This window comes from Amborella trichopoda, chromosome 6 (genome assembly GCF_054954075.1).
Source record: "Amborella trichopoda isolate Santa Cruz 75 chromosome 6, AtrichopodaSantaCruz75HAP2 v2.0, whole genome shotgun sequence".
Taxonomy (NCBI): Eukaryota; Viridiplantae; Streptophyta; class Magnoliopsida; order Amborellales; family Amborellaceae; genus Amborella; species Amborella trichopoda.
In genome coordinates, this window is record NC_142341.1 from 50,212,967 (window position 1) to 50,232,420 (window position 19,454).

Here is a 19,454-nt window from a genome sequence, read left to right on the forward strand (position 1 = left end):
GACCATGTGGCCTTGAACCAGGCGGGCCAGGCTTTATTAGTTCGACTAAAATGAGGTTGAATTGTTAAATTATTTGGCATCCTTGTTTCGCTTAAGTAAATAATAAGGGTGCACTTAATCACCTCCTGATTTCACTTAAATAAATAATGAGGAACTTAGATCAAATTGTTCACTTACTCCCACCGGCAAAATACCTGATGCTTAGGAACACATGAAAGATCTTTAGTCCACCACACAAACAATCCCGAGTTCCCAAAAGTTGGGTCCAACCAGTTCTCTAAAAAGAACAGGGTCGAACCGGGATCACCAAGTTCCACCCGTGATCATGGTCGGTGATCTAGTTCTTCAACAGACAGGGATCAGCCAATTCCCACTGATTTTTATATTTATCGATTCCCTACTCATTCACTAATCCAGATTAACCAGCAGGCACAAGTCAGACATGCGATTTGGTTTTTTTTAAAACGTTGGGTCACACCACGTTAGGACACTGTTGGAGCAGAGTTCATTTCGAGCATTTTAGGACTCTTATTCAATTCCTTTCCATTTTAAAGTCGATAGCTGAGATTGGTAGAGGAGCTGAGAAAGTTTGGGGTCAAACAAGCCCCCCTAAGCAGTTGCTGCCCATGGGAGTAATGCACGTTAAATCCTGTAGTTCCCCAGGGGTGTAGTCTCTTTCTCCGCCTACTCACTGTACACCCAAACGCGGAAAATGGAGCATTTTCTTGTAATTCATCTCGGCATAATGGATTTCTAGGTACTGAAACGGCCCCTTAATGCGTGTTACTTCCTGAAGTTGTCCATTGGCATAATCTCTGCCACTCTATATCGAACTCGGATGAATCGAGCACATGGAAGTTCGGCAGAGAACATAAAGGACTAAATTCATTCATCAACACGAAACAATTTTGGATATATACATGGCTTGCAAAGGAGCTTTGAAGATCAAATCACCGGACAATAATTCTTTTGCCCGCGCAACAGCAAATTTCAAAACATACATGAATTTTCATGTATGCATCCGCATTTCATAATTCAAGTTAAAACTCAAAAAGGTAAAAACAAAAGACAGCAACAAACTTCTATACATTGGCTTTCAATGGGATGCTCAAAGTTGCTGCATACAAAACAAAAAGACAAAAAAAAAATCAAAGATACGAATCACCGTATAAGACAATATGAAACCCTATATTAAACAACTTAATTTCAAAGAAAATGCAGGTGGTCTTCCATAGCTTTCAATCAGAACTTTAAAAAACAAAAAGGAAAGAGTGATCAATTAATTACCTGCCGCCTCCTTCGGTTCTGTAAAATGTAAATTGCTCGTGCCATCACATAGAACGGCAAAAGGAAGCCTGCAATTTGGAAGATAGAAACCTGAAATTTTCCGTAGTTAACTGGCTCAGCTCAGAGAAATTTAACTTATAATCAAAATTTTATCAAATATTTTGGTTTACACCTAAACGAATTAACAACTAGAATTTAAACAAAATAAAGTTAATTGGTGAAGTGACATACCAAGAAGAAAGTTGAGCCGTCCTGCAAAGGCCCAAAGTCCCTTGTGACGGCGAGAGCATGGCGCAAAAGAAGAAGTAACATTAACTGCACAAATAACCGGCAGCCATAAATTATCACAAGAAAGATAAAACTGCACTAACAATCAAATTTCTGCAAAATTGTGAACTTCTAGTTTTATTGTTTGACAGCAATCATCCAAAGTCTCTAGTCCGCCAACAATGTCCCTTTAAGGAAATATTTATGTACTTTCCAGACATTGATTCTCCAAGAAAAATGGGAGTTTCAATCATTTGTCAAGGATTTATCTCCCCAAGGAATTTCCCTGAATGAGAATGGCAAGCAATCACACTATCGAGCAATTTTTAATAAGGAAACAATTAAATCCAAGGTCCAATTTTTAAAGGAAATAAGAAAACTATACCAATAAACTATGGACAAAGCAATTCATTGGGTCATCACCATCCCAATGAAATGGTGGACAGTTATGAAGAGAGAGTGGACTCATCATTGGATTCAGATATTTTTCTGGTGGACCCCATTTTACACTACTGTCTATCATTTCGTCTGATCCTGATGAGCCGGTAGAGTATAATTTGTCCATAGTCCACTAGATTGTAGCATAATTTCCCACTCCAAATCCAAAGATACCATACATCAGATAATCCTAGATTTCAAATAATAGAAAAAAGGAAAGAACTACATTGAAGTGGGAGAACAATAAGAACACGGGTGCATACTTATATATACATACATTACTGCCCCCTTGCATGCATACTGCATATATAATTAGCTACATAAAGATACTCATGAATGCATGCATGCATATTTGATCCATAGACCAGAATTCATGAGTATACATCTCATGTGAAGGGCAACAAGAAAAAGCACATTGGGGTTCCGGGTCTAGGCATACAATGAGGGCAGCAGAGCGGCAGCATGCCATGCCACTGGAATTGGCCGCAGCATACTCTTCATATTCAGCCTGCAGTAGCCGATGCTCAGCAGCTGCTAAAGCAAGAAGTCGAGAATCATGCATGTCAATCTGTCCGCCCCAACTTTGTCTAGTAGACAAAGAAGAAATCCAAGAGAATTAGGAAAAATACCTACGAGCGTTACTAGAAAGAATACATCATTTCAACCAACAACTTTATATACCGGTCCTTCTTTTTCATCTGTCATTTAAAAAAAGAAAAGAAAAAGAGAGCTCTTCTAATGCTTCAAGATAGTAAAAGTAAAACCCAACTTTCTTAACACAATGAGAAGAAAGAAACTATGTGATGAGCAGCAAAAAATGAGTAAACTTATCATTGTTAGCACTAATTTCAAAGAAAAAACAAGTTTCCATCAATGTTGAGAAAAGCGTGAGGCACTGCCTCGGCATGATGCTGGTTCCTCGGTTTCGAGGCACCCCAACACTACACGCATATATATATGATTAAGGTGGGCACCTCAGATGAGGCACGATGCACTCACCTAGGAGCAGGTTGCCTAGGAGAGGGCCACATTGGCCGAGGCATGATGCGCTCTCCCAGGCACCACCTGATACGCCTAGGCGCCCACCTTGGGGCGGGCTGCCTAGAAGGGCCGCATTGGCCTAGGCGGGGCGCTTAGTCACCTGCCCCACCTCTATGGGGCTGCCTATGTGTGATTGTGATGCATGCTGCTATATTTTTTACACCGATTTCCATAAAAAGTGGTTATAGATCCAGGTCCTAGAAAGCACAGCATTCTTGTTATGCTTTCTGGAGTGGGGATGATGCCACCATGTCTTACGGCAATGATCTGATATGCTATACGATAAAAGGATAGATCAAGATCATCGGGTCTTGCTTTCCCCCTACCCCAATGAGTTCATTATAATAAACTGATAAAGTAGTTGGGAGAGGATGAAATTCAAATAGTTGTTTAATGGAAATGAAAGGATGAGAGAGTACAGTCATAGTATTTCTGAAATTCTGGGTTCCAATGGTTTCAGTGATTGTTGTTTTCGCCTTAATGATAAGTCTGTAAGGATCGTAATTGCAAATTCTTGCATATTTGGGTGAAAGTGAAACTCTTCCATTTGAAGTTTTAGAATTTTAAAGAAAACCAATGGGAACTCAACCTGAGTTATAAGATTTTGCCAGATACAAAAAGAAGATAAGTCAGTAGCTCACTTTGGAACGAAAGGGAAACTTTTGAAAATGCTAATGCATAAAACTTTAGATGTAGCTTCACTATTACAAAGCACTCTTAACAGGACAATTTCCACCTTACACAATAAAATGGAACCTAGGGTGGGTTAACCTCACTTCCTCGAGATAAATGCCATGCTAGTTTCGAATGGATTCATAAGAAAAAATAGGGAAGAGGAAAATATTCCATGTTATTATGTCAGAGTAATTTCAAGTCCGTTAAAAAGGCAGAGTTCTGTCTTTAAGTATTCTCAAAACTCAAAAAGCATAAATGGATTATCAGAGGACCAAAACAATCTCTACAAACTTGCATGTCCTTGTGGAGAATGGCATAAATCCAAGTTCTAAATCTTGCAACTAGAAAGGCTCCATATAATCTAAACAAAATTCAAGTGCATGGTTTCACTGTCTTCATGAATCAACTGAAAAAATTGAACTAAAAAAAGACTATACACATGATCTCTGTTATGATCCATTTTGGAGAGAAACTCTACATGTGCTGGAGAGAGAATCCCATGTCCTAAGGAGCAAAAGCCAGAAAAAAAAATAAAAAAAGAAACTCCAAAGTCCAGACCCTTGAAAAGCATAATATCAAGCTAGGGGCATGATATTTGATGAGCTCATATGTCGAGGATGATAGTTCTCTTATTCTTAAAAGCTGATTTGTAATGGAACCTAGAGCAAGGAGGCAACAAGTAACTGCTAGACATCAATCAGAGCATCATTAGTGAAGAAGATTACTTGGGGGACATAAATGCATGTACACACACATGCATGGACAAACGCAAATATATAAAAATGTACACATTCACATCTTTAAATACATATAAATACAACTACATGCATAAAATATTCAGATACACATATACTAGTGTAAATATAAAAGTGTATTAACATGTGTATATTTGTAGATGCGTGTATGTTTGAGCATTCACATACGCCCAACACACCTTTTTTTTCTGTTCTTTTTTGGTGGATTTTTTTTTGGGGGTGTTCTTTTTGGTTTTGGGGGGGGGGGGGGTGCGGGGATATGCTTAATTTAAAGATAAGTTCAGAGCATTATAAGTTATTTCTTGATAAATAACTGATTACAATGTGTGAGCACAACAGAAGACAAATTCCTTTACAAAGTCCAATGTGGTAAGTTCAAATTCAGCAACTTGCAAGCTGAAAAAATACTCATGTAATCTCAAGAGAACCTCAACACAATATTTTACAAAATCAGTAAAGCAATTGAGAAGACTGAATTCAAGAGAAATGCTGCAAACAATTCCCTCTATGTCTGTGATTTTGGTCCAAACTATTCGTTTGTTATGGAGAGATTTGCATATTCTGGAAAACCAAAAATTTGTGCAATAACAGATCCCATCAGAACTCAAAAGCTTTTACTGCACACAAACTATATGATTACAATTTTACTTTATACCAAGTAATAAACACACAGACACAAATTCTGTGTTTGCAATTTGAATATACCAAAATTACAAGAATGTGAACTTCTTACCATTACTATTAGAATAGCAAATGCAAAATGAAATAGAGCTTCTTAATAAAAGCAAGCAAGCAGCCATATAAGCATAATAAATTAAAATATCTTAATAAAGTCAAACCTCATAATGTGTAGCATTACTGTTCTTCTAAACAATTATAAGCAATAAAAGAGTCTATATACATGAATCAATTTAAGGGGTAATAAAGCAGAAGAACTACCTGATATCAATCATCCTTCCATCAGAGATTGGTCTAGCTGGTGGACGAGAGTAATTTGGTGCATAAATCTGTAATAAGGTCAAACCCATCAATCTCCAATGCATAACGACTTAAAACCTTCCATGACAAGAAAATAGGTTTTGGGGATGTGTTGCAATAAAAACAAAATAATGAAAATTTACTGAAATATCCAACATTCCTATATATTGAGAAAAAGTACTACAGCGATTCAAAACTCCCGAAACAATCAAAATATCCCAATGTTCGTTCATAGAAAAAACAATTACTTAATTGAAAAATAAAGAACTGTGGATATCTTACGAGTAGTCAGAGACACAATCAGATGCAAAATTAAACTTACTGTGAAGAAAAAAAATATATAGGAGTTTATGTTCTGGTCTTTTCGAGGAATGCAAAGTTAATTCATCATAAGAAGGTGCTCCACTCACACTGTAAAAATGGCTAATTTACCATGAATGAGAACAAAAGGGGTCAATCAAGTTTCATAAAGAAGAACAAGAAGAAGAGGGATAAGCATTTGATATCATCAGAACAAAGAGTGTTAAATGCTAATATAAGGACATAAACTAAAACTCCTAAGCAGTCTGATGATTTTTCAACATTAGGTGGTAAATTCAGGAAGATGAAATATAAACAGTACAAATTACCACCTGATGTTAGATATTTAACTATTCAGTGCCGCCAATATAACTTCACCGAAGAGAGAGAGAGAGAGAGAGAGAGAGAGAGAGAGAGAAAGAAACAGTTTCACCAGTACCTGATTGCAGATTTCACAAGTGATATCCCCCTTCTTATTACACCATCTCTGAATACATCTCCTGTGGGCAAACTGCAATCAAACAGAAAGAAAAGGAAAAAGCAATTAAAAGTCAATTGCAATGAGAGAGAGAGAGAGAGAGTATAAAATAAGAAGGCCATGAGAACAAGAATAACATAAACGCATAAAAGCAACAAGAAAAAAAAAATTGTCACGAAATAAAGAGGCAAAACAGCAAAAGAAATCAGGAATAATGCATGAATATCTGGTCTAGATGGAAAAAAAAAAGACAATTTATTTCACTTTTGTTATCAAAATAGGATAATGCCAAAGCCAGAAAGAGAATAAACAGCAATGAAACTGAAAACTCAACAAAACAGAGCCCAAAATACACCATTTAGGCTAAGAGAAATTGAGAAAGAGAGAGAGAGAGTCTAGTCCTGTAAAAAAAGGTCAAAGATGCAAGATAAAATGTAGAGAGAGAGAGAGAGCAAAGAAAGAGAGAGAAAAAGTTTACGGTCCTAAAAGAAGAAGAATAACAAAAAGAAGACCAAAAAAAATGGTACCTTTAGAGTTCCATTACAAGCACAGGGAGCCTCCATTGCATGTAACTCGTCTTCTTCCTGACATATCCTACACTCAATCACATCCCCTTTCTCAGTCCTCTCTGAGCACCCACCCTCTCTACTGAAAGACCCACCATTGTTATTCGCTGAAGATACATTACAATTTACAGATACATTGTTGTTCAGTAAATCTGCTCCTGAAGAAGCTGATTCAAAGCAAGCTGTACTGATCAAACCATCCACATAAACTATGAAATCATCCACCATGTTTCAAGCCCTCCAATAAACCCAGAGACCAAACACACACACTCTCTCTTTCTCTAACCAGAATCTACTCCTCCAGTGCCTCTATATAATGAAATCACCCACCATGTTTAAACCTTCTTTTGAGACACCCCATTTTATTATTTTCCTCTCTCTCTATTTCTCTCTCCTCTGTCTGTGTCTCTCCCATATGCCTCTCTCTCTCTACTTTAGACCAGAGCTTGAAGCTGAAACTTGAGAGAATAAGTGGGTGAACGACGGTAGTCTTAAGGAACTGTGCAGTTAAACCATGACCTCTAAAGTTTTGTAATTTCCATTTATGTCCCTGACAGTGCCATTCTCCAAAAATGGAGAGGTACGTCTTAGTGGTGAACGTCCAAAATCCAATCCTTGACCATGGAATTACCTATCAATTTCTGAAAATGCCCTTCTCTTTTGTGAAATTATTATAGCTTTTTTTAAAAAAGTTGAAAAGAAAAAAGCTCCATATTTTGCCAAACTTACTCTATGAAAATATATAATTAGTTTCTTTAATTCTCCAAAATGTCTACATGGATCATCCCCAACACTTTCACAACTTTTAGTACTTTTTAGTAGCACCATTGTAGGGAATTTTAATTATTTTCTTAACTTTTCATTTTCAGGTGAACTAGGGCTTAGATATTTTTTTTTTTTGGATTTACGATTAAAATCATTTTTTCGATATAAATTTTAAGTTCCATAGAACAATTAATAAATGGAAAAATGGTTTGATAGGGCTGCAGCCCTATCAAAATAAGCAAAGCCTCACCTAATGACACGTCGGAATTACAGTACAAGCTCTGGCAAACCTTTACATCTGGATTTGAACATTATAGTTGTGAAAAAAAAAAAAAAAGATTTCAAACTTTAAAAAATAATGTATATTTTAATAAATTAACTTAGATTGTCCATTTCATCTTTAAAAAATAAAAAATAAAGATCCACAAGATATGTATGATTTTTTGAATTTCAAAATTTATTATTGGTGTTGGAAATCGATTTTAGAACCATCATAGACATTTTCATGGCCAAAAGTATTTTCTATATGAGGATTTAAGGTCGGGCTTTATTTGGTTGCCATAGAACCTAGCCCTTATAGAAATTTCATCCATTAATAATTTATGACCAATAAAAAAGCCTTTTATGATTTTTTTTAGCCAAACATTTGGTAAAACCGTCAAAAGTTTTTGCAGTATTTACTCAGTCCATATTTGGTTGGTCATTTAATATTCAAATAGTTGTCCTCGTTCTCTCAAAACAATCAAATATCTCTTTTAGGTAGTTTGCTTGGTACCCCTCCCTTTTACTGAAGAATAAATACTCAACATTTGGGCAGTCATTTAAGATGAAATATTGGTTTGAGAAAATAATATTTACATGGCTCTTTAATACCAAAGGTAAGTGTTTAATATCAATAATAGGTAGCTATATTGTTTTAATGCTTGGTAATTATTGAACGACAACACACAGTGGATATTTGCTTGTAGATTCAACCCATTTGGTTCATGTAAAAAACTTTATTGAAAAGTATTGTCACATGAAAATATTTACCCATGTTGTTAGGTGGGGGAATATTTTCACACCAATTATTTGTCGGTTGATGTGAAAAAATTCATTGGGATCAATTATTGTAAAAATATTCTCACATCTATCCATATAAATAAATTTTTTCACAAAAAAAAAGTTATCGATTGATAAATATGTTTGTATTGTCTTCGCCCGTAACATAGGAGGATTGTCCGATGGCTCAGATTGAAGGATAACTTTTTTATAAAAAAATTAGAGGTATGATAGAGTTTAAATTTGCAATCGTGTGGATTTATTTAGGGATAAGGTTCTTCATCAGTTGACCGAGTCATCTCTATTTATATGAACCCTCCCTCCAAAATCTATTTTAGAGATATTGGATCCTCAAATTTTAGGGTTAAAAAGAATAACTATTTACAAACAAAAAAATAGTTTCTATGTAAATTTTCAGGGGGTTGATTCGTGGGTTTCGGTGGGACCATATCCTTTCTACATCAATCTCTGAGATGGATATTAGATGCACCAGGGGACACACATGTAGAATTGCATCCCCCAACGCACACTACACTTTTCCTTTATCTGAGTGCTAAAAAAAAAAAATGAATTTGCACGAAAATATCAAGCTAATTCCCCTAATTGTTAAGGATTACCAACCCTCAACAAGGATTACAATTTTAAAATATTTGAATAGATTATTATGGAGTACTTTTATGAAATTTGCTCAATGATGTGGGTGATGATAATTAGGATCTTTTGAGCTTTTAAATAATTTCATAAGATTATATGTGCCTTCAATAATATTTTCCTATAATTTATTCCAATAAGATTGTTCTTATTAGCAATTGGAGTGGATTCTCACCGTTGTTCTGAAGTAGTTGACTTTGCATGTGTGCGCCCAAAAGGACCATCAAGTGGACTAAAACAATGGTTGAGATCTGATTCCTTCGATCAAACGGCCTAGATTCAAAGGAGATGTTGGCTTTTGGCAAATCTCAATTGTCCAATTCAAATTTAATATGTATTAGTAGACAACCAGATACCAACTAATCCCATAATCCAATTTTATCCATCTCTATCTTATTTGATTTTTTTTTTATCATATTATTTAATTATCTAAACAATACTTAATAAAAAATTTAATTGGTGCTCGATATGATTGCACTGTGGTTGACTCCCATTTTCCAAAGCTTGACAGCCTTGTTAGTAGGTGCATCAATAATAAAAAATAAGCAGGATTAGTTTAGATGGAATTAAGGGCATTTTAGTCATATAGAGTGTCAAAGGATGCACTCTTTACATTGTTTTTACGGTAGAACATTGGTTTTGTAAATCATCCGTGTATTAAAATTCGGCGATTTCTGATTTGATGCGTCAAAATAGATGGAAATCAATCACGAGTCGTAGCTTGATTCTCCTCCAAAATCACTTTTTATATATTTTTATTTTTAAAAAAAAAATTATCAAATTTTTCTCAATTCTCTTCTTAACCCCACTCCATTTTTTTTATAATTTTTTTTATTTATTTTTAATATTATTTGAATCACCAATTCAAACTAATCTAAACCCAATCTAAATTATCAATCATATAGTACAAATCTTTATCCCGATAAATTATCAATCATATAGCACAAATCTTTATCCCCACCGATACGGGTTTTAAAACACTATAAATTTACTAAATTGCATTTATGTATTTTATTACCCAAGAAAAATGTATTTTTTGAGGGACTAATGTTTTCTCCCTAATTGTTGTGTTCATATTTCACCCTACCAAACTTAAATTACCTTAAATACCCATTCCTCAAGGCTAGGCGGTAGTCATAGGCAATCGAGGTTTGTAGGAGTAGGTTTAGACTTTAGAGGGAGGTTTGGTTAAAAGAAAACCAAGATTTTATGCTATGAGGAAGCATACTGTCCATTTACTTCCTCAGGCAAAACCTAAATTAAGAGTAGTGCTCATAATAAAAAAAATTTCCGAGGTAGTCTTATGCTCGAGGGAGTAACTATGCAGTATATACTCCCGCAGGATAATAGTATACACACTCCGCAAGTAATGTTATCAAGCCTTCATCAAACTTGCCGAAGGGTCTCCTTCACTCAAAATTAGCTTAATTGTTAGTCAAAATAATTAAACCGGATTTGAAAAAAAAAAAAAAACATAGAACCAAAAATGTAAAAATATAAAGCATACTATAAAATTGCTTCGATTTTACTTTGGTGTTGAGTTAATCAAACTGTCAGCTTGACTGGTCAAAGTCAATCAAATATTAACTCATAATCAAATTTAGTTTTTTCTTTGAACCACACTACACCAGCCAACATGTTTAAACGGTTATTGGTCATAATGGTTGGACCAATCCATCCATAATAACGGCATTTATATTAAATGGTGAATGGTATGCTTATTTGGCAAGTTTATTTAGTGTGATTATGAGAGAGAGTTGTGGGATAAGAAATGTGATTAGGTGCCCTCGGTGACTTACTTTGGAACCCACATTTCATGAATTTTCCATATAGAGAGAGATCATCAAACTATTAAAGATTCAAAATTATCTTGAATTCGAAAAAAATTAAAATCATGCAAGTATAAAAATGGTGATGATAACTCATTGGAATTTGGGGATTCAAAAAAAAAAAAAAAAAACTCCCAATGGAATTTGAGGGTATTTTCACAATTATGAGTAAATTTTGGGGCTTCTATGTGACATTTGAGAGAGAGAGAGAGTGGATTGGCAAGTGGATAAGCAATTGGAAGAAAGAGTGGGACAAGATGATGACTTGCAACTCCTTGCAAAGGAGAAAAAGATAAGAAGTTTGGGTTCAAACTTTTGGGGAGTTGTTATGAGAGAGAAAGTTGGGGAGAATGAATTATTGCTAGGGGCAATGACCATAATGCCACCTCATGTAACAAAGACCATCATAGCCCTAACTCATTTTTAAATTACCAAAAATACCCCTAAACTATATAGTGATTAAAGAAGCGCAAGTTGCATACCAGGTTTGCATAAGATTGGAAAATGGTTTGTTGGGTGTTTTAGTTATTTTATTTTTTTGAATGGAGAGAGAGAGAGTGGAAATATTTATTTGGGGGGAAGTGAGGGAAAATGATGAATTGGTTTTGTTGGTTTGAGAAGGTTTTGGGCTGAGCATGGCAGGGGTGTGATTGAACTGTTGTTGGGTGTGGGTGTGGACCTACACCTGGGTCAGCTTCATTTTGTTGGAGTATTCTTGTCCTTTAGAGGGAGAAAGAGATGAATGAAATGAGAGAGTGAAAAAGGATCAAATCAAAATCATGAAATGAATGAGAGAGAGAGATCAAGTGGATGAAATGAGAGAGATAGAGACAAAGAGGGAGAAACAAGTGCATGAAATGATGGGCAAGATAGATATCAAGTGTATGACATATGTGAGAGAGATGGAGAGAGATAGAGGAGTGTAAATATTTGTGGTTGTTTAGAAAAAACCATAAAATGATAGGGGCTAGCGTGTTCATTTAAGAGAACTTAACATTGGTGTTTTTCACACGACATTGTTTTGCATTATTTAGAAAATAGGGAGGTGAAATTTTGTATAACATAAAAATACGCCCCTAATGATATGGGAAAGCTTTCTATATTTTCCGAAGTTATATACTTCCCCCTATCCAACCGTCCGATTTGAATGGACGGTTTAGATAGGCCCATTCACAATGTCAAGCCTCTGCATTGTTTTATTTTTAATTTGTGAGATCAAATTTTGGGTATTCGCTCTTGGAAAATGGTTTCATGTGGGCTGGACCGTATTTCTATAATATAGGGTCAAGAGGTATAAAGCATCCACCATAAAGATAGATGCAAATACGTGGTTCACCTTAAAACAAGTATCAAAATGTTTTTTAACATAATTGCTATTTCTAATTTTTAATTTTATTTTATTTTTCATATTCATGATCTTCATGTTAAAGATTATATATTCTCTAATAATTAAGATTAAATTATACTTAAAATATATATTTATCGCCACGCCCGCATTTCTACAATATGCGGGTTGGCTGCATAGAAACCGTGTCCTTCACTCTTTTCTTAAATATATTTTTTAAGTACACCTAATTGAGATGACGACACATACCAAATTTCATATTCATATGATTTGGAGAAAAAATAAAAATAAAATACTCTAAGACATTGGATCTAGATCAAACAGTCAATGATTCATTTGATCTAAATTGGACAGCTAGATGGAAGGAAGAAAGTCCACAACTTCTATACTGTAGAAAAAGTATAAAAACATTTCTCTAATGATATTTCAATTTCCAAAAGTTAATAAGAAGTGTCCTCTTCTAAAATATGAGAATATCTCAAGTGTCCACACCAAAAATCTTATGTGTTTTGCCCTTTGCATAGGGAAAAAGTTTGTATAGAGCCGAGGCTCTAAACAATCAAATTTGAGTCTACTTCAAAAATTTCATTAGAAGAGGTTGTTTTGATGCTCAAATATATTCAAATTGATCATCTCGACATCACGAAACATGAACATGAGAAAAAAAAATGGATTTCAAGTTTTGAAAATAGTGTAGTTTGTAACGCATTTTTTTACCGTCAATTTTCAAGATTTTCAAGGTTTCATAGATCTATCGATCTACATTAGTTTTTTTGAAGTTTTAAACTTTACAAATAAATATAAAAATATATTTTAAAACTATCGCAAATATTTCCAATATTGAAACCACATTTCTCGATACTATTTGAAGGTAGGGTCTAATTTGATTGTTTAGAGCCTAGGCTCTATACAAACCGCACCCTTTGGTATATTACATATAAGATATGATTTGACTATAAAATCCGAGGCATGTAAATTATTAAATTAATTTTTTTATAGATATATTATTTTAAAATATCAAAATATTAGGGTGCTATGAAACTGACCCTTAAAGACTTAAAACATAAGTTTTTGGATTCGAAAGAGGCAAAATAACTCTGCATGGTTTAGAGAGGGGAAAACGCAAGAGATATTTCTCTTGCACGTGCCATCTTTGATCTTTATAGCCCATGATGTGCGCGTGAGATAGGAACCAGACCATCATTTTTTTTATGGGATTTGATGTCGGGCAATTTTGGGCTGGAATTGGGTTTTTTTACCCTCAATTATAGTGTTTTAAAAAACGGATTGTATGTGGATACGACCTCTATTGGACCGATCTGGATCAGCCAAATCATGGGATATGGATAAATCAAATAAGTCATCTAGCCATTTTCTTTTAAGGGGGAAAAAAAAGTTGTATAATGCCGTATTTCATGTGTGTGTTTGATGACACAGTGTTTAAATCATCAAAAAAGACAAAGTAAACATGGGGATTAGTGAAAATCGGGTTGATCCTCAATTTCATGGGAATCAGCCTGGCTACACTGCGAATTTTATCCTGATTTGTGGTTCCTGATTTGATTAGCGATCTTTCAAATGCTATTTGAGACTACAAGATTGTGATCCTTGATATCAAATGACAAAAATAAAGTACAGACAATTAATAAAAGGGCTAGACGATATACACTCCTCTTATCCAACCGTCCAATTTAGATAAAGTGAGCCATTGATCGTTTGATTTAGATCCGACTTTTCAGAGTACTTTATTTGTAATTATTTTTTAGAATTTATATGAATATGAAATTTGATACGTTCCATCTTCTCAATGCGGCGCATCTAAAAGAAATATTAAAAAGATTTTTTTTATAAAATATAATGACAAAAATACCTTTTAAAAATTTCAAGGGTATTAGACCATTATATTTTAACAATAATATTTGTTTTATATTTTTTACAAGTGCGAATTTAAGAGATGAGTTGACACTCAAAATTTTTCTAGAACAAAATTAAAAACTATAATATAAAGATGCGATATTGTGATTGAGGCCATCTCAACCATCCATTTATAATGGACACTTAAATAGGAGAAGTATATAAATTTTATGGCGTAGGAGAAGATTGAAAGTTTGCCCTCAAACTATTCAAAAAGTGGTTGAATCAACTAATTTGCTACAAAAACTTTTACTTTCCTAATAAAATATATATAATTTAGGTACCCCATCAACTATTTTGTGGAAAATACCAAACTCCCGATGTTCCATGTTTTTGGTACTTTTGCCACGTTACGCACTTGACCTAAATACCCTGATCATTTAGAGAACATTTTTTTCATAAAAAATCATGTCCCAAATTTGACATGCGGAATAAGTAGGGCTATTGTCGTCTTTTATATCAAATGTTTAAAGCCGGCTAAATTAACAAAATGTTACCACTTGTTCCAGTTTCCAAACCCTAAACAAAATTTTCCATATTTGAATTTTGAAACGGATAATGAACAGTACCATTAAAATCAATTGAGGAACATTTAGCTTAATCAAATTAAGTGAGTCAAATTACCAAAACACCAATCATCCTCAAAATCAATTGAGGAACATTTTCCACGATCGAGAGAACATAACAATGTCTCAACAAATGGGTATTTTGTTAAGGGAGAACCAATATAGAGATGGTTTGCCATTTGTGGTTTCTCATGTCCATAAATATATGATGCATAAATCTACATTTGTGTATCAACACCACCTTGGGAAAATTAGTGGCATTTTAGTCAAATCTAAAAGATCAAAGGAGGATGTCTATTCCACCTTGGAGAATATTAGGTAGACATCATATATTATTTAGAAAGATATGCGCATAAATCATGAGGGTAGGAAATTTATAGATTGTTTATTGAGAGATGGAGAGATAGAGATGGGTTTGCTCAATAGAGAAAGATGGGGTTTAGAGAGAGAGAGAAATGGGGTTTGCTCAATAGAGAAAAATATGAAAGCAGCTTATTCCTTTTTTAGAAAACTATTGTGATATAGTTTAGTATCCAAGTGCTTTAAATTAACAAACTATGGTGGAAAGGGACTACCATTGGAGATATCAGCAATCAAAATATAGTGCAAGAAATCTCACATTTTGGATACGACAGCAATCTCATTTGGACATACACATATTAAAGGGATATTGACAATATGACATGGAGATGCAACTCTTCTCCATGGTTTCTTGTTAGTGAAAGGTGTGCTTTGGTGGCCCCCCACATAATGGATCGTTTGAGTGCAAACTTGAGGATTCCTGAATGGTTGGTTCATGGTGGTAGCACCTCCATGCTTAGTTATCACGTTGTAGTTTTCAATACTGCTGACATCACTTACTGACATTTTAAAAAAAACTAACTCCTCAATCTATATGAAAAAATGGGCAAAGGCTTGTCTTCCACACTGAATTACCAAAAAAGATAAAAAAAACTTTGAGGACTGTTGTCGTGGGATAGATATTAATGTTACAAGGTTCTTTGGACAGAGAAAGTCTAATGTTATGTGGACACCAATAAAAGATAAGCGTCCTAGTTTAGTTTTAGAGTTCATTAATAATCATAGGTGTCCAATACTTTAGCCTAAAAGGTGGATAAACTAAACACAAGTACATAATACTCTTTATTGAGTTGGTAAAAACAATTTGTAAACCTTGTGTAAGGTGAAAATATAGGAAAACTCCGTGCTTACTCTGGAGACAGATGGTAGTTTGGGCATCGGCAGGTTTACACCATGTTTCTTATTCAGAAATAAGGAGGAAAGTGTTAAATGAGATAATAGGTTCTATACAAAGGTGGTCAACATAGCGAGTAACACAATTTGATGTCTTGAGTTTCATTCTCACCATGTCCCAAATTAAAATATATATCTAAATGATAAATGTTAGTGATCCCATTTGTAGGCCAATAAATGAGATAGAGAGAGAGAGGATGTTAATGGATGAGACTTGCCTTTGGTGATTACCCGCCAAATGGCAACTATCTTTCTTTGGATAGGGAGTTGTTATATCTATTTCTTTGGATAGGGAGTTGGCATATCTATTTGTATGGGCCCATGTGTCCCTATAGAGAGTCTATTTTTTTTTTTTATTATTATTATGAATATGAGATGGAGAGCATGAAGGCTAGCTGAATAAGCAACCCACGTGAAACACAAATTGCTTGCATCCAATAGAGACATGCAGGTGGACACATGGCCGGGGAATTGGGGGACCTAAGTGTTTTGAAAAACCAATATGTGGTTATGCAAAAGTTATTTCACATGGTATAATATATAAGAAATGTTTCTATATTTCCCCTACAACATAGATGATCTATGTTTCCCTTAACATCCAGCTGTTCAATTTTGATCAAGAGAGCCACTTACTGTTTGATCTTAAATCCCACGTCTCAAAATATATTTTTTTTAGTTTTTTTTATACTATTGTATGAATATGAAATTTCATACGTGCCATTTTTTTATCGGGGCGTACCTAGAAAAAATATTAAAAAAAATTTTCGATAAAAATATAATGATCAATATATCCTTTAAAACTTTCAAAGGTATTTTGATCATTTTATTTTATTGAAAATATTTTTTTACATTTTTCGCTAGTGCGAGTTTAATAGAGGATTGAACATACAAAATTTGGTATCAAAATAGTTTATAGAAAAAAAATTAAAAACAAAATAGTGCAGATACATGACATTGTGATTGGGGCAATCTTGGCCCTCCATTCATAATGGACAACTGGATAAGGATAAGTATATAAGTTTTATGTTGTAGGGGAGGCATAGAAAGCTTGCCCATAATATATATTTTTTCAATATAATGGCAATTTTAGAAAATTTTAGAAGTACATTCATTATCATTATCATCTTAGCCTTATCTCAACTATTTGGGGTTGGTTAATATGATCAAGATTAATATGATAAAGATTATAAATGTGAAAATGTAACATAATCCTCCTCCTTCTCTGGGTTTGGGACTATGATTGGCTTGGGATAGAGTTATTTTTACAATAACATTGATTGTGCTAAATTTTATTTCACACATTTTAGAGGGCATAATTCGTCATGGTAATATTTTTTATAGATATAATGGTAATCATAGTGCACTTCTATCATTTAATCAAACTTCTTGTATCCTTATGCTTATATCTATCAGGAAAAATATTTGGTGTCTTTGGTGGGTCGGCATGTTCTTGTGTCATTCTGAAAGGACTTAGGTCTCTCTATGGGACTTAGGTCTCTCTATGTCAGATCTATTATCTTGGCAGTGGATATGATACACTTATAAAATTTTGAACATGGTTATAAGGATTGGATTTGAACTGGTAGTCCGACCGGTCAGACTGCTAACAGGTGTCTCGGCCAGTCTGGTTCAAGGTGAAAATGAAGTTTGTTTGAAATTGGTCAAAATTAATGTTTGACCTGTTTTAGCCAGTTGGAGCACCCGATTTTAACCAGTTCAATTAGCTAAATGAGTCAAGAAAATTATTTTAAATATATTTTATTTTTTTAAAATTATTATATCTACTCTTCTTTATTTTTTACTAATATCCAGTCTAACCAGTTCAACTAGTGATTGGATCAGTTTGATTAGCTTGAATCTCTTACTCGTTCGATGGCTGGTCCAATTCTAAACCCAAATTCCATCTTGTCCATCTCCAACATGAATTTGGAAGAGCATATTCATCGGACTAGATGCATCCCAGTCACATTTAAACTCGATTCATCCATTAAAACACTCATATAGAAAAAAGCAGAAGCACATTAGATACTCAAAATGTGCAATATTCCCTTAACATTGTTTGGGCCGGTGAGGGGATGTGCTAAAGTCAAGCTGACCCTAGATATGGACAATGAAGTAGGTAGAGCTGCACATGTGAGTGGGGACATGATTTCGACAATTTTTAAGCATTAATTGAGGGGGGCCTTGAAAATGAGCAAATGTGCTGAAAATGAATTTATGAACTTACTACTCTCGAGAATTAAGTTAATGACAACTTAGAATGAGACTTTAAGGTCTCAAGTTTTCATATATCAATGAGACTTCAAAATTATTTTTTATAATTAAAACTTAGAAAATTTTATGCATATATCCCCCCATAATTTCCTTAAAAAAATTCAAATTTTGTTTTCTTATTCGCATAACCTTTTTTCTTCTTTTTTTATTCCTAATATTTGGATCTTCATGATCCGAAGTCACGAAGTGATTTTATGACTTTGGATCTTAAAGAACCAAAATCAGCCCATATACCCCTTTTTGCCTCAATTTTTTTTCTCAGTTTGCCTCCACTTTGAAATGTTGGATTTGCAAGTTCCAAAGTCCTATGTGATTTTGGATCTTGAAGATCCGAAGTACTACGTAACTTTTGATCTTGAAGATTCGAAGTAGTAATAAAATGGAGTACGACTTCAGATCTTCAAGATCCAAAATGTTAAAATAATTTAATCATTTATGATCTTAAATATATATATATATATATATATATTTTAAAAGTCTGGGGACAAAACATAAAATTTTCAAAAATTTAATAATGTATCTTACCCAAAAAATCATTATTTCGTAATAGATACAGATTGACTGATGGGATGTCCTGATATTTGATAATGAGGAAATCATGCAATTCCCATGATTTATTCGGTGTAAGGTGATGAATCTCATTTAATTTCAGCGCAATAGCACAGGAATTGGTATTTATGCTCAACTAACTAGGGGTGGCAATCTGATTGGATCGACTCGAACCGGGGCCCGATCCATGTCTAAGTTTTGGACCCATCGGGTCTTAGGTCCGGGTCCAACATGGACCCTATCAAGTTGGCTTGGGTCCAGGTCAGGATCGGCACAACCCAATATCGACCCAACCCCGTACAAAATATATAAAAAAATATAAAATATAAATACACTAAATAATGTATAAGAAAAAAAATTTATTTTTTAATTTCCCGACTTGGGTTTGGTCAGGTCCAGGTCTAAATGACTTGGACCGGACATGGATCAAGGTTGAGTCTAGGTGATACCTAATCCAGTCGATCCGTGCTGGGCCGACCCA

At 34.3% G+C, this 19,454-nt stretch overlaps 1 protein-coding gene across 5 annotated transcripts; it reads right to left on the minus strand.

Moving 5' to 3' along the window:
• Nucleotides 1–867: 867 nt before the first annotated feature.
• On the minus strand, nt 868–7,221 carry LOC18448768 (uncharacterized). 5 transcript variants are annotated; one of them, XM_011630450.3, is made up of 7 exons: nt 6,747–7,221; nt 6,181–6,252; nt 5,403–5,470; nt 2,432–2,579; nt 1,519–1,602; nt 1,288–1,355; nt 868–1,117 (listed from the first exon to the last, which is right to left on the minus strand). In XM_011630450.3, the coding sequence occupies exons 1-6, from the start codon at nt 7,011–7,013 to the stop codon at nt 1,332–1,334; spliced, it is 663 nt and encodes a 220-aa protein (XP_011628752.1). In that variant the 5' UTR covers nt 7,014–7,221; the 3' UTR covers nt 868–1,117; nt 1,288–1,331. The 5 variants fall into 5 exon arrangements, 4 of the variants coding, with proteins under 4 accessions (XP_011628752.1, XP_006858891.1, XP_088725232.1 ...); XM_006858829.4 differs by having other exon boundaries at nt 1,288–1,377; XR_016057211.1 differs by lacking the exon at nt 2,432–2,579 and having other exon boundaries at nt 1,288–1,377.
• Between the last annotated feature and the right edge of the window lie 12,233 nt (nt 7,222–19,454).

Bases quoted from the DNA above. Each gene is read 5' to 3' on its own strand.
- LOC18448768 (XM_006858829.4), bottom strand. From the start codon at position 7,013: ATGGTGGATGATTTCATAGTTTATGTGGATGGTTTGATCAGTACAGCT. The intron at 5,471-6,180 runs GTACTGGTGAAA...ACCTTATTACAG, and splicing joins CTTGTGAAATCTGCAATCAG to ATTTATGCACCAAATTACTC. The intron at 1,603-2,431 runs GTATGCCTAGAC...TTATTTGTGCAG, and splicing joins GCCGCTCTGCTGCCCTCATT to TTAATGTTACTTCTTCTTTT.